At 45.5% G+C, this 15,417-nt stretch overlaps 1 protein-coding gene across 2 annotated transcripts in view; it reads left to right on the plus strand.

The window, feature by feature from the left end:
* Positions 1-15,417, plus strand: part of CCDC191 (coiled-coil domain containing 191) — a 156,790-nt gene that overhangs the window by 80,923 nt on the left and 60,450 nt on the right. For both annotated transcript variants that reach the window (XM_085621068.1, XM_085621067.1), the window contains 2 exons: positions 2,773-2,935; positions 6,869-7,059. In XM_085621068.1, the coding sequence (XP_085477194.1) occupies positions 2,773-2,935; positions 6,869-7,059 (354 nt within the window). The remainder of the gene's footprint in view (positions 1-2,772; positions 2,936-6,868; positions 7,060-15,417) is intronic.

Here is a 15,417-nt window from a genome sequence, read left to right on the forward strand (position 1 = left end):
ATCTGGTGGGACCTCTGCATATACCACATTGTACTCTAGTGAGGATATCTGGTGGGACTCCTCTGCATATACCAAATTGTACTGTAGTGCTGATATCATCTGGTGGGACTCCTCTGCATATACCAAATTGTACTGTAGTGCTGATATCATCTGGTGGGACTCCTCTGCATATACCAAATTGTACTCTAGTGAGGATATCTGGTGGGACTCCTCTGCATATACCAAATTGTACTCTAGTGAAGATATCTGGAGGGACTCCTCTGCATATACCAAATTGTACTCTAGTGAGGATATCTGGTGGGACTCCTCTGCATATACCAAATTGTACTCTAGTGAGGATATCTGGTGGGACTCCGCTTCATATACCAAATTGTACTCTAGGGAGGATATCTGGTGGGACTCCTCTGCATACACCAAATTGTACTCTAGTGAGGATATCTGGTGGGACTCCTCTGCATATACCAAATTGTACTCTAGTGAGGATATCTGGTGGGACTCCTCTGCATATACCAAATTGTACTCTAGTGAGGATATCTGGTGGGACTCCTCTTCATATACCAAATTGTACTCTAGTGAGGATATCTGGTGGGACTCCTCTGCATATACCAAATTGTACTGTTGTGCTGATATCATCAGGTGGGACTCCTCTGCATATACCAAATTGTACTCTAGTGAAAATATCTGGTGGGACTCCTCTGCATATACCAAATTGTACTCTAGTGGGGATATCTGGTAGGACTCCTCTGCATATACCAAATTGTACTCTAGTGAAGATATCTGGTAGGACTCCTCTGCATATACCAAATTGTACTCTAGTGGGAATATCATCTGGTGGGACTCCTCTGCATATACCAAATTGTACTCTAGTGAAGATATCTGGTGGGACTCCTCTGCATATACCAAATTGTACTCTAGTGAGGATATCTGGTCGGACTCCTCTGCATATACATTCAATTATATTCTAGTGGGGATATCTGGTGGGACCTCTGCATATACCAAATTGTTCTCTAGTGGGGATATCTGGTGGGACCTCTGCATATACCACATTGTACTCTAGTGAGGATATCTGGTGGGACTCCTCTGCATATACCAAATTGTACTGTAGTGCTGATATCATCTGGTGGGACTCCTCTGCATATACCAAATTGTACTGTAGTGCTGATATCATCTGGTGGGACTCCTCTGCATATACCAAATTGTACTCTAGTGAGGATATCTGGTGGGACTCCTCTGCATATACCAAATTATACTCTAGTGAAGATATCTGGAGGGACTCCTCTGCATATACCAAATTGTACTCTAGTGAGGATATCTGGTGGGACTCCTCTGCATATACCAAATTGTACTCTAGTGAGGATATCTGGTGGGACTCCGCTTCATATACCAAATTGTACTCTAGGGAGGATATCTGGTAGGACTCCTCTGTATATACCAAATTGTACTCTAGTGAGGATATCTGGTGGGACTCCTCTGCATATACCAAATTGTACTCTAGTGAGGATATCTGGTGGGACTCCTCTGCATATACCAAATTGTACTCTAGTGAGGATATCTGGTGGGACTCCTCTTCATATACCAAATTGTACTCTAGTGAGGATATCTGGTGGGACTCCTCTGCATATACCAAATTGTACTCTAGTGAGGATATCTGGTGGGACTCCTCTGCATATACCAAATTGTACTCTAGTGAGGATATCTGGTGGGACTCCTCTGCATATACCAAATTGTACTCTAGTGAGGATATCTGGTGGGACTCACCTGCATATACCAATCTGTACTCTAGTGAGGATATCTGGTGGGACTCCTCTGCATATATCAAATTGTACTGTTGTGCTGATATCATCTGGTGGGACTCCTCTGCATGCACCAAACTGTACTCTAGTAAAGACATCTGGTAGGACTCCTTTGCATATACCAAATTGTACTCCAGTGAAGATATCTGGTGAGACTCCTCTGCATATATAAAATTATACTCTAGTGGGGATATCTAGTGGGACCTCTACATACACCAAATTGTACTCTAGTGAAGATATCTGGTGGGACTCCTCTGCATATACCAAATTGTACTCTAGTGGGAATATCATCTGGTGGGACTCCTCTGCATATACCAAATGGTACTCTAGTGAGATATCATCTGGTGGGACTCCTCTGCATATAACAATTAGTACTCTAGTGAAGATATCTGATGGGACTCCTCTGCATATACCAAATTGTACTCTAGTGAAGATATCTGGTGGGATTCCTCTGCATATACAAAATTATACTCTAGTGAGGATATCTGGTGGGACCTCTGCATATACCAAATTTATCTGGTGGGACCTTTGCATATACCAAATTGTTCTCTAGTGGGAATATCTGGTGGGACTCCTCTGCATATACCATATTGTTCTCGAGTTAGGATATCTGGTGGAACTCCTCTGCATATACCAAATTGTACTCCAGTGATGATATCTGTTGGGACTTCTCTGCATATACCAAAAGATGCAGCTCTCAATCCAACCTGACGTGAATTGTTTATTCGTAGTGGTGTACAGAAGTTCTTAATCATACCTCTGGATATTATCGCTTTCTGCCCTAGACGAAACATCTCAAATAAGGACATTATTATGATGCAAGAGGTTTTCAGTCTCCTTGTTTCACCTACGGCTCAATGTTCTGCTCAAAGAGAGGCCAGCTTCATCCAGATTTGTTTTTACCACGACATAACTCGTAACCCTTCCTGGACACATGTACTAATAGTCTGTAGAGCTTGATTGTTGACCTTCTTTTCAGAGAACGGAGGCGCCATGAGAAGGAAAACATGCAGAAAAGCGCAGGTCCATCTGTGGTGGCCACATCCCAGCTGCAACATCAACAAGACAAGCTAGAAAGAGAGAACCACAGGAAGCGCCGACTGCAGGAGCTGCTCACTCGCCTGCACTTGGATGACCAGAGGGTGAGAGGTTTGGAGCATTTGAAGAACACTGTACCCTTTAAAAAACATATAATTGGGAAGGTAGTGCCCCGAAGAAGATTTCCAGGAACCTCAGAAGCGGCCATACATTCACATGAATGAGAGGGGGTTATACAATAAGAACTTATATAAATGCACACCCATGCATAGATTCAGTTGCAGCTAGCATTGTCCATCTCCTTACTTCATTAGAAATATTCTTCTAAAAAGACTCCATCTAACCATAACCCCTTCCATATCAACAAAAACTGTCCTGGTTCAATGAGTATGGGGGTCTACATAGTAGAGAGGGATTCACTGGAGGTGTAGGGATGGAGGAGAAACTAGTGCTCCTCACCAAGCTTCCGCAACGCCTTTTGTGCTCTAGCTGATCTTTCACGCTGCCCTAAATGCAACTATTTACAGACAGAAGGGGCCCGTAGCCTCCTTGAAATAGTAACTAGAAACTGTAAAGAGTTTGAGAATGAAAATAGAAGGAAGTTTGACAAATTGAGATAAAATTAGATAATTTCACAGGGCTTGTCTTTATATTAGCATTGAAAAAAGGGTGAACAGCAGTTTGCTTGAACAGTGGAAAGTTAGAAGCAATGTTTTAAGAGTCGCACAGCCTTATACCAGGTCAACCTGAGCACACGCTGTAGCACTCTAGGAGTGGAGAAAAAGCTTATGATGCCAAACCAGGACACACCTTTGTTTGGATCTTGACAGTGGGCGTCTCTCTGCCTTTTATATTGATGTTGATACTTTAAAGCAGTTGTCTTGAGAAATCCCTGGACCCATACAGTCTTCATTCACAGACATTTGAAACTTGCATCTGTTTCCCACTTAAAACATTATTTCAACAATTTGGTATTCAGTTGAAAAAGGAGTTCCTCAGATTTAGTCCATAGTACTGTTTCTGGTTTCTTACTGTGATTGTTTGTACCTTGTGAAGACCCACCATTACTTACCTTTCCTCCAAATGCCACCGCTGACTGTTGTTCATGTCCTTGTGACAGAGTCCTTGCTCGTTGAATTCAGTAAACTGTTCAGTAAATCAACTTCGGAGGGAGATTTGAATTCAGTAGAAGGTACATAAGGGAAATTATTCACAGAGTATTGTAGTGCACCATTCAAACAGTTTGGAATGTTTTTCAAGAAAGCCACATTAACGAGGGCTGCGTTGGGCCAAAGGATGGGAAGACTGCATCTCACTCTACGCGGACGATATTTTGCTTTATCTGGCCTCCCCACATAGATCCCTGCGTAGGGTTCCGAACATTTTCACTAACTTTGGGACTTACTGCGGTTATAGGATCAACTGGACAAAATCGCTTATTTTTGTGCTCAATGAAAACCCACCAGTTCTGCGAATATCAACTTAAGATAGTAACGGAGGGGTTCAAATACTTGGGAATTTTCATTACGAATGGTCCCTAACTATTTTATGATACCAACCTTCTGCCACCACTGCAGCGACTGGAGTGTGACATGGAACACTGGCAGTCTCTCCCATTGTCACTCTTGGGGAGAGCCGCATTGTTTAACATGATGTCCCTACCCCGTTTTTTATATGTCTTACAGAACTCACCTGCCCTAGTCCCTGCAACATATTTTAGATGGGTGGAGAGTGCACAACAAAAGCTGCTCTGGGGAACTGGTCTGCCGCGTATCTCCTTCCCGAAATTGGTGAGAGGGTGGTATGACGGAGGAATAGGTTTGCCAAACATTAGAAAATACTACTGGGTGGCGCAACTAGCGGCCATCAACCACTGTATATACCGGCCCCCCCACTGACCCGGGATTTGCCATGGATAGGTGGCTCCTCCTGGGAGGTAAAAATACACGAGCGCTATATTCAAAAACCGCAAAATCCCTCTGACAGGCCCCACGAAACACTCAGTACAGGTGTGGCACTCGCTCCAGAAAAATATGGGATGGGCAAAGACAATAACCCAAAGCACCCCAATGTGGGACTCCGAACAATTAGGCGATCTCTGGAAGACTAAGGGGTTTGATAGATGGGAATTGATAGGGATATCGAGGGTGGCTGACCTTTGGAAAAAGGGGGAGGTTCTACCCTTCACGGCCATCCAACAAAAATATGAACTTGCAGAATTGGAAAGGTTGAGATATCTCCAGCTACGACACGCCCTACAGGCAGTCATCCCAAGGGGGGGGGACCCCTCCTGAAGCCTCTCCTCTTGAGGATAGGCTTTTGGACGGGTACATGCCCAAGAAGGCAATGTCTCTGACATACCTGAAATTGATAAATCACTCCCCTGATCCCCTCCCACAGCTTCGGGCTAAGTGGGAAAGGGACCTACAGGAGCTCGATGAGGATGAATGGATGGAGGCGCTGGCGTCCCCAAGGGAGGGGGCAATATCCTCCAAGTTGAATTTGGTACAACTGAAAATACTACACAGAATTTATGTTACTGGGCCTACACTAGTCAGGATGGGATTCGCCACCGACGCTAGTTGCAGACGGCACTGTGGCCAGGAAAGCAAATTTTTCCACATACTATGGGAATGCCCACACATAGCTAGATATTGGAGAGAGGTACACTCCTGCATGGGGGAGATCATGGGTCAGACAACGCTGTGTCCTAAATATATGGGAGCCAACGGACTTGGGTAGCAAAGAAAAAACATGGGTGACTCTGGGATTGATCGTCACCAAGAGGAATATAGCAAGAAAATGGGGGGTACGCGCCACCCCAAAACTTAGAGAATGGGAGGGCGACATGGATTGGTGCATGTATCGAGAAAAAAGTGGATGCAAATATGGGGAACATGGAATGACTACAGAGGGAATATCTGTGAACCTCGTGCTCTACCGGCGCAGCCGTCCTGGGAAGAGTCAACACCCTAATATTTCAATGTTTGCTGTAAAATTCATATATGTGAATACAGTACTGTATGCAATGTATTATTGACCTTCATGCTATCTGCCTTGGATTATTTTAAGTCAGACAGTGTTTTGTTTACAATAAAAAGAAATAAAAAAAGAAAAGAAAGCCACATTAGATAAATGTACATACAATGAATCTAACTCAGATTCAATAAGCAGCCAGCAGTTGTCTGTGAAACGGAGCATCAATCAGGCTCTCGTAACCCATTGTTGGACGCTCCAGACCTAAAACTAATGTTGATAGGTGTCCGGTGCCACGTGTTCCATTTTATTTCTTGAATTGTAAAAACCAAACAATTAGATCAAACACAATGAATCGCACCCTATGGAACACGTCTCATGTGTGACAGATGGATACAAGGGTACAGAGTATTAGTAATCTTTACATCCTCTACTTTATGAGAGATGGTCATGCAAGAGTTCACACTGCCATGCTTCCACCACCCAAAAAAGGCTGTCTCCCCCCTTGCAGTCTATCATTTGGCTTCCTTGTTTTACTTTTGTCCTGCTCGGATACATCTACCTTCGGATAATTTAATCTCTGGATGCCAAAGGAGTGATTTTAAGTGGGACTGTTTCATGAGGCTGATCCACACTCCTCAGTGCGTTGGGTTCCTCTAACACAATAGTCTTTTTGCAGCGTTCAGTTGACTCTCTTGTAGTTCATGTTGCCATTCTCTGTACAAGTCAAGACTTGATGTGCCTTTTGAAACCATTCCTTAATTTTAGGTGACAAAAAGCGTAGGTGACAAGAGGGTTGTCATGCAGTATTTTACTTTTGTTATGCTTGCCTAGTCTTTAAGCTACAAATGTGCTTTTCAAGCTGTATTCGTGGTTTCTTTCACTATACATAAAGCACAGGAGAAAGAAACTGCTCTCATCTTTGTTGTGTTTTGATTAGCATTTTTAGTTAAGTTGTTTGAGGCTCATATTTGATGATTAGAGGTAGACTTACATGAAATGCAAACCTGGAGTTGAAATCAGCAGCTAATGCTTGTCTTTTCTCAAACCTGACTCTGCAGTGCCTGAAGCAACACTTCTCAACCTGGCACAAGCTGGTTCTGGAACGCAGGATAAAGATGGGGAAAGCCAGGGCCCTGTCAGACTGGAAGTGTCAGCTTCGGGCATTTCGGGGCTGGCGGGACTACTCCTGGGCCAGGAAAGTGGAGCGTGAAACGCATCAAATGGAAACAAATCTTCGAGAAGAAAACAGGTATGAGGGAAAAATAGGGGGAGACCCTCATAAGATTTAGTATTTATATTTTTGTCTTACTTTCGTTAGAAACCACTTTATGTATCTCTATTCCCTTGTCTTGTTGTTCATGCAAAGGAAAACCCTATCCGAGCCCTACATATATTGGCTCACCTAACACACATATTTGTTTATTTATCTCTCTCCATAACATCTTAGACTGTGGAGAGCATCTTACCACAGCCAATCACTTCATCAGTCTATTTTTCTGAATCCAAATCCAGCTGAATTATGCTCTTCTCCTCGACTCGTGTTATACTGCTGAGGTATCTAACCAGCTCATGCGCCCCTTTCTTCCCATATCCTGACACATAGAGATGTGTCTTCTATCTAAGATTTCTGGTTGATGATTCTACTCAATTTTGGTTCCTCATTTCTTCGTGATCTACAATCCATCTTCAGCAGTGGAATCCAGCTCTATCTTATGCACCTCAACTATCACACTGGCCCAAAATCACCTAACAAATATCCACAAAACCACACCCTACCTTCCTTCCTCTCTGCCAAACCCTGATCAAATGTGATATTTTCATCAAAATTGCAGTCCCTCATCTTTAACACATCAGCCTGCACTTCTTCCTGTCCGCTCTGTTCTTAAGCCGGCACTGCCCTATCGTCGCCAAACTCTGTTATGAACACCGAGATCTAAATAATGTCCCATCCTAGAGACACTGCATTGAAAAGACCTCCTCTGAAATATGACCCCCTCCTTAAGCAAACTAAATCCAAAATGGTCGCACACTGCTGACCTACCTGCGTGTTACCCCAAAGAACTGTGGTCCCTGTAATGATTTTAGCAGCTTACATTGCAACCCTACACTCTTTCCTACTCCCTGCTGACGAGAGGCAACTACCTCGAAACACGTGTCCAGGGATGGCTAACGCTATTCACATTTGCACTCACGACACGAGCATAGGTGTATCCGCCGACGCTGACTACAGGGACCACAGTTCTTTGGGGTAACACGCAGGTAGGTCAGCAGTGTGCGACCATTTTGATGTAACCCCTCCTTAAGCACTTTGTGATTTCACAAATAAAACAGGGTCTTCTGCAACTGAAGGAACTTCTATCGCCATTGTCACGTCAAATAATTGAAGTCGATGAATCTAAACATTTTGGGACCAATTCACAAACTGAATTTTGCATTACATAAAGTTGTATCACATGAGTGCTTTTTACATTCTCCAAAATGCAATTCACAAATCTACGTGTGAAGATCACTACTTCTGTCTCTCCTGTCTTTTCTGTAAGGAGATCTCACCACGGTGGTGAAGATCTATGCACGCACAGGTATATGTTTTTGTAGTATATGTGCGAAGGACAAGGGGAGTTGCGGGAAAATGGGTATAGTTACTGCAAAATGGGTGGGGTTAAGGGAAAATTAGGAGAGGTTTAGGGAGGGACATGGTAACACAAAACACACCCACATAGAGTGACACCATCGCCCTTCACAAAATACCCTTCAAATGTTACGACATACAGCCCAAATAGTGCCACAAAGGGTTCAATATACTCCAGCCAAGCCTTGGAGTCGCAGCCCACACGTGGCCATAGGAAACAACTGCAACAGACTCCCATAGAAAACAAGTAAACTTGTTTGTGTATGTGTGTTTGTATGTATGTATACACATATATATCACATATATATAATCGTAGTGATAAAAATGAAGTATAATTATGGATTTAAATTATTTAATAAAGCTAATAATACTCAATTTAAAAAATAACAAACTTGTTAACATTTTTAAAAATATAAACATGTATTAATTAAAATCACAACTTTAACCAAGGTTATTACAAATGAACATTAATGGGGTGGGTGACTTAATTTTTAAGTGTAAAAAAATGTATTTATAAGTTAAATTAGAATATTTACATTATTCTAATTTATTGTGAGGAGGTAATGTGTTCTAATCTTTCATTTTATTAATTCTAGGTTAATATTTTTTTAATTAATTTACCTTTATATTTTGCATTAAAATATTATTATTATTCTGCTTATTCTTCTTTGTCTCATATTAATAATAAATATATATATTTTTTAAAAATGTGTCCATGCTTTCCTACAGAAGATATCTGCCCCGGTGGCGATGTCCACAAACATCCAAAAAGTTACTCCCTACCACCACTCTGCCCCTGGCTTTTTGCCTACCCTTTACTCTGGTTCTTACCGCCCTCCCCCATTGTCTGATTCATATGTATTACACTTGACATTTGCATCACTCTCCTATACTTTTGCTACTTACATTCAGCTTTGTTTTCATTGGCATTTGTGCATTTAATAAAATAATTTCAAAACAGAAAGTTTCTAAAAGTAACTTTACAGCCATTAAATGGATTGTAAGAGGCTCCACCCCCTCATTTGAGGGGGGGGGGGATATGTCAATCTACTTTCAGGTATAAATCTTCACTGCAAAAAAGTAGAGGGCTACATGTAGGTGTAGGAGTATATCTACACATTTAAATGTTCCTTGTTGTATCGGGCCTTGGCGTCTGTTCACAGATCTTCTATCTAATTGGTGCCTGTTGTGCTTTAGCAGTCTTCCTGCCCAACATTCTGATCTAAGTTGAAATTCACTGTCTAACAACCTATGTTCAGCCTTCTGATGTTCCTTCAATAGATTCTGTCTGCCCTTAGGTGAAGGGCCACACATGTTGCTCTCACTGCACCACCTTTCTCACTTTCGAGGATAAAGGTCTTAACTGAACTGATTGATGCCAGTGTCTTTCCCTCATCCTTCAAGTGCTTCTTTTAAATGGGCAAACCCCTCCGTCCTTTCACAAACAATATGATTGCAGTCTGGTACCAGTGAGACAATTCTATTTAAAAGTGTTTCTTGGTAATTCGGCCCAAAGCTCTTGCAAACATGTGGCTATTTTTAAAAGAACTTGCAGGGTATATTGTTTTCTTCCTTATGCTTTGTGTGCCCTGCCAGATAAGTGACACATAGATGCCTACAGGACTTGCGTCTAATTAATCTGAAATTAATGTATTAATAGTTTGGAGATCCTACATGCACCACGTTTTAAAGATGTATATCATTTTCTTAATAAAGTTTCTAATTCTGAAATTAGTTTGAGCTCTTGCACCTAACTCCTCTTTTTACCAGAGGATTGTGAATATTGCAAGCCATTCTGATACGCAAAGTCCTGTCAGCCGCCTACTTGAAATGGGAACAGAGATTTAAAGAGCTTTCAGCGTCTCACCTAACCAGATCCAAAATGGCTCATTATTTACTTTAGTTATTATTGTTGCGAAGCAGGAAAATACGGCCCCAGGGTCAATAGGAGGGGAATCTTCCCTTGTTCTAAATCGTCAGTGACCTACTCTTGAAAGATGAAGGGCAAGAGGGACAAAAAACAGAGAGTACCAAGAAACCAAGGCCTTCGCGGAACTGAATGGAAGCAGGATGTGTTGTGGATGGAGCCACTGTGTTAGGCAAAGTGACTACCCGTCTCATGTCAGTTTCTTAAAAACAAATAAATCATTAAAATGTGGTGATGCCATTTGGTGTAGGCCTGTGCGAGGAAAGGTTAGCACTGGTGCACCAGAAGCATTTAATAGTCAGCACCAATTGGATATGGTCATTCACTTATAAAATACCAGGCGGTGCCCACAAAAAGAAGTAAATTCCTGCTCCCTAAATCAAGAAAATGCGAAAAGCTGTTCTCCTTTTCCCTCCTGGTCTCAATTGGCTTCTAAATTCTCGCAGACCAGTTTCCTCCTCTAATCCCAGGGGTAGGCTAGTTCTTTACTAGCGGCTGGCACTAATTCTCTAGCTGCTGTGATCAATCAATCAATCAATCAGACCAGATTTGTAAAGCTCTGCTTATCACCTGTGGGGGTATTCGGCGGCGGGGCGGTGCTGCTGCTAAGGTCTTCAATGAAGACCAAGGTTTTCAGGCCTTTCCTGAATTGCTGCAGGGTGGGAGCTGTTCGGAGTTGGACAGAGAGGCCCTTCCATGATTTTGCGGGCAGATAGTAAAAGGCGCAGCCTTTGCTCATGTGGGGTGTGTGGGCCAGATAAAGGGATGCACACCGTAGTTGTCTGGTGGGTTGGTGGAAGTTCACCCTGTTGTTGAGATATGTTGGTCCTTTGTTGTTGAAGGCCCTGTAGACGTAAGTGAGCATTTTGAACTGGCACCGTTTGCTGAAGGGGAGCCAATGCAGAGAGTTGAGGTGGAGAGTGATGGGTTGAGGATGAGCCTGGCTGCTGCATTCTACATGGTCTGGAGTCTGTTTTCTAGTTGTGAGGTGATCCCCACATTGACGATGTTGCCATTGTCCAGGCGGCTGGTGATGAGGGCCTGGGTGACGGTGTATCTGGAGCTGATGGGGAGCCATTTTTGAGCAAGCGTAGGGCAAGGAAGCAGGCGGACGAGACATCGTTTATCTGGTTCCTCCTCGTGAGCCTGCTGTTGAGTATGATGCAGAGGTTCCTTGTGTGTTCTGCGATAGTGAGTGGGGGGCAAGTTCGGTTGGCCACCAGGAGTCGGCGCATGGGGAGACGTTGCTCACAAAAATGAGTATCTCTGTTTTGTGGTGTTGAGTTTGAGGCATCTGTTCTGCATCCATCTTGCAACGCTGGTCATGCATCTGGAGAAGTTAGCTTTGGTGTGAGCGGGGTATGAGGATAGGGAGAGGACGAGCTGCATACCGTCCACGTAGGAGATGATGTTCATGCCGTGAAATCTGACCAGGGTGGCCAGGGGAGCCATGTGTGTGGAGAACTGGGTTTGGCTCAGTGACGAATCTTGTGGGACGCTGCAGATGATATTTTTCGGGCCTGAGGTGTAGAGTTGGAGGCAGGCACTTTGGGTTCTTCCAGAGAGGAAGGATGCGATCCATTAGAGAGCTTTCTCTCGGATCCCCATTTGGTGGAGTCCACCTAGGAGGGTGTAGTCGGACAGGGTGTCGAAGGCTGTGGAGAGATCAAGAATTAGGATGGCAGTGTTTCCCCTGTCAAGGAGAGTCCTGAGGTCATTGGTGGCCATGATCAAGGAGGTTTCCGTTGTGTGATTTGAGCAGAAGCTGGATTGGGAGGGGTCCACCTAGGTTTTCTAGGTGGGTGGTGAGTTGGAGGTTTATTGCTTTCTTCAGAACTTTGGGAGATGGGCCAGTAGGTTTTGAAGTCTCTGGGGTCTACAGTGCGTTTTTTGAGGAGCGGTTTGACTTCCACATGTTTCCACCGCTCTGGGAAGGAGGCCGAGGTGATGGAGGCGATGGTGATGGTGGTGAGTTCCCTGCTGTTGGTGCTGCTCCCCAGGTTGAACATGTGCTGGGGGCAGGGATCTCTGGGAGCTCAGAATGGATGATGTACATGAGTTGGTGGGTAGTCTCTTCTTTTCTGCTCGCCTTGCGCCTTGACACCTTTTGGTTTTAGTTTTCTCTATAAATACTATAAAGTCCTATTCTATCCTAGTCTGTGCCATGTGGTTAAAGTGTTTATGTTGGAGTCAGCAAGGTTGAGGAGCCTGTCGAGGATGGCTACAGGAGGGTGAGGGTTGAAGTGCGTGTAGATTGTGGCAGTTTTGTTGCGTAAGAATTCTCTTAGAGCCCCAAGTGCCAAGAAACTAGCATGTTTTGATAGTTACAGAGTGAAGGAAAAAATAGAAAACAGTGTCTGCAGGTTGTGGTGAGGCTTCCTGCTTCAAGCCTTGGTTTGTAGTGTGTTTGATTGTTATATTTAGATGGTGCACATGTTAATATCAACTCGTGGATGAGGCAGAACCCTGCTTCTATCAATATACAGGGAGTGAGCGAGACCCCAGCATGAAGGTCTGTAGCTATAATCTAGGGTTTACTTATTTTATTATAGTTGTAACTCATAGGTTATATCCTTTATTTTAGCTGTGATTCACAGGATCTACTCCTTATTCTAGTTGTTATGCACAGCATTTCCCTGGTTCTAGCTTTTTTCTACACCTTCTGTAGTTTGCTCCCATTCTGTCTGCGGTTGTCAGCTTTTCTCCTTTATTCTGTCTGTAATTCATAACTAATTTCTTTATTTTTTTGTTCTATCTGTAAACCACTTTCCTCTTGTTGGACTTGGCCCTGCTTGCAGGGTCATCCCGCAACCTTTTTGCCTTTCCCCTAGTCTTTTTCATAACATGAAGTAGGTGGTTTACGGACTCTGAGCACTTTGGCACTGGAGTTTGGTGTAAAGTGCATGTGCTTTATACCCTCCATAGGCTAGAATTGGGAACTTCCCCCTCCCCCTTCCCCCCCCCCCATGGATAACTCCTAAATAAAACAAAACAAATATGTTATGTTTGGTGTGGTTGAATGGAAAATAATAAATGCTGCGCAATGGTGCACGCAGGTTTATTTACACTGTTCTAGAAATGTCACTTTTAACAGTTGCCATTTTGGTGCACTTTGTGCCTGAGGTGGGTTGCCGGTCTAGTACTCGAAGTGACAGGGTGCTCTGCACCTCCCCCAAAACCAGTTGGGACTGGTTTCCCCAGAGAGCCTTCCAGTAGCTTCTGGTCTTTTTCCAGTAGGTGATGTGAGGGGTGTATATATAGAGGAGCTGAGACTCCATGTGGTGCGCTTGCTTGGACTTTGGTTTGGAGGGGACACTCTGCCAGGAGGTACCGCCGCATGGGCCTGCGTGCTTGCCCCTGAGCCCACCTGTACCCCTCTGCTGTCCACAGGGCTAGGGAGAAACCTTTGCTGGAGTGAAGACTGCTGTGCCAGGAGGAGTGCCACAGTATGGAGGTTGACTGTTCCAAGGAACTGCTGTCCTGTTCTGATGAGCTACCCACTGCCTGCTGATCTTGCCCAACATTGCCTGTCTGCTCCCTCTGGCCCCTAGCGCCTCGTGGGCGCTCCTTCATGGTGTGGGACCCTGATTCTTTGCCAGCAACTTCGCACCTGGTGAGCACTATAACTTTAGTCCAGCTCTGCCTGCGTCATAGTGCCCTGTGAGCGCTTTGTCCGCCCAGGAAGAGGAGCTGACGCCTGCTGCGCTGTGCTGCCAAAGCGCTTCAACTGGATTCTGCATTTGTCCTTTCTGCGTTCTATTCTTATGCCCCAGAGGACGGTAAGAGTGTGGACCCGGCAACGCTGAGGCTGCGACGTGCTCGGAGGGAATTCCTGGTGTGGGGATTCCCCTCAAACTGCCTGCAAACAGCGGGTGCCCACCCCGCGTTTGTGCCTCACCTTTATGCCTTATTGAAGAAGCGGGTGCCTACCACGTGCGCTGACCGGGAGAACTGCCTATTTAAACTACAGCAGGAGCCTACCCCGCTTTATGCATATTATAGTAGCGGGTGCCCACCCCGCGTTTGTGCACTCTTCCACGGGTGCCCACCCCGCATCTGCCTTTATTTGAGAGCGGGTGCCCACCCCGCGTGGTGCTTGTACGTACGAGGGAGCCTATCCCTCATTGCCACGCAGAGGAATCGCCGAAGATCACCGCTGTCGGCCCGGGAGTCCCGGAGCACCACGTGGGCTCCTCTGCTGACTTCAGGGGATCCGTGCTGCGATTGGCGCCGGCGGGAGCGCCTCAAGGATGTCCCGCCCCGCAACAGAGGAAGCGGGAAGTCCGGAGCCTCGCGCGCTCCGCATCAAAGTCCTGGGCCCCAGGAGGGGGCCCGGGTGAAGCCAAGAGAGTGCGATGTGGCGGATGGCGAGCGGGGCTCCCGAAGGTCAGTGAGAGCCCCGTGTGTGCCGATAAGGAGAGCCTGGGCCCGGCGGGAGCCCACCCCGCCTGCAGAGAGAAAACAGAGGCGCGGGTCCCACCGAGGCACACTCTGTGCCTGGGACCTGCGCGGGAGGAGAGCAGAGGAGGCGGAGGACACCCGACAGAGCCCCGGTGAGTGGGGCCTGCAGTTTAAGTGTTGTGGTGCCCCTGAGTGTCTACTTTCCCCAGCTGCGCCGCTGCAACGCTTTGGGAGCATTTTCCTTTTCGGAGCTCCCGAGTGGGGCTCCCAATTGCTCCGTGGTGCCCGTGTTCTTTTGGGGGCATTATTGAACACTAGAGTCCCAGAGGGGGACTCCCACGTGCAGCCACATTTGTTCTGAAGCTCCTGTGGGGCTCCAGCACGGACCGGACTACTGTGCCCCAGGGGCTACACAGTGGCCCGCAGGGGCGGGCCGATGCAACGGTTCTTCTTTTGGGCCCCATCATTTTGTTTCTCTTAAGTCCCGGAGAGGGGCTTCAGCTCGTTCAGTGCTTGTGCTACTCAACTGCCCCGCCAGACAGTGGGCAGTTGCAACGCTGTGGGGCACTTCCTTTTTCTGAGCTCCAGAGTGGGGTTTACATCTGCCCAGGGTGGTAGTGTTATATGCATAAGGCACTTACATGGATGAT

The sequence above is a fragment of the Triturus cristatus genome, chromosome 8 (genome assembly GCF_964204655.1).
Source record: "Triturus cristatus chromosome 8, aTriCri1.1, whole genome shotgun sequence".
NCBI classification, from domain to species: domain Eukaryota; kingdom Metazoa; phylum Chordata; class Amphibia; order Caudata; family Salamandridae; genus Triturus; species Triturus cristatus.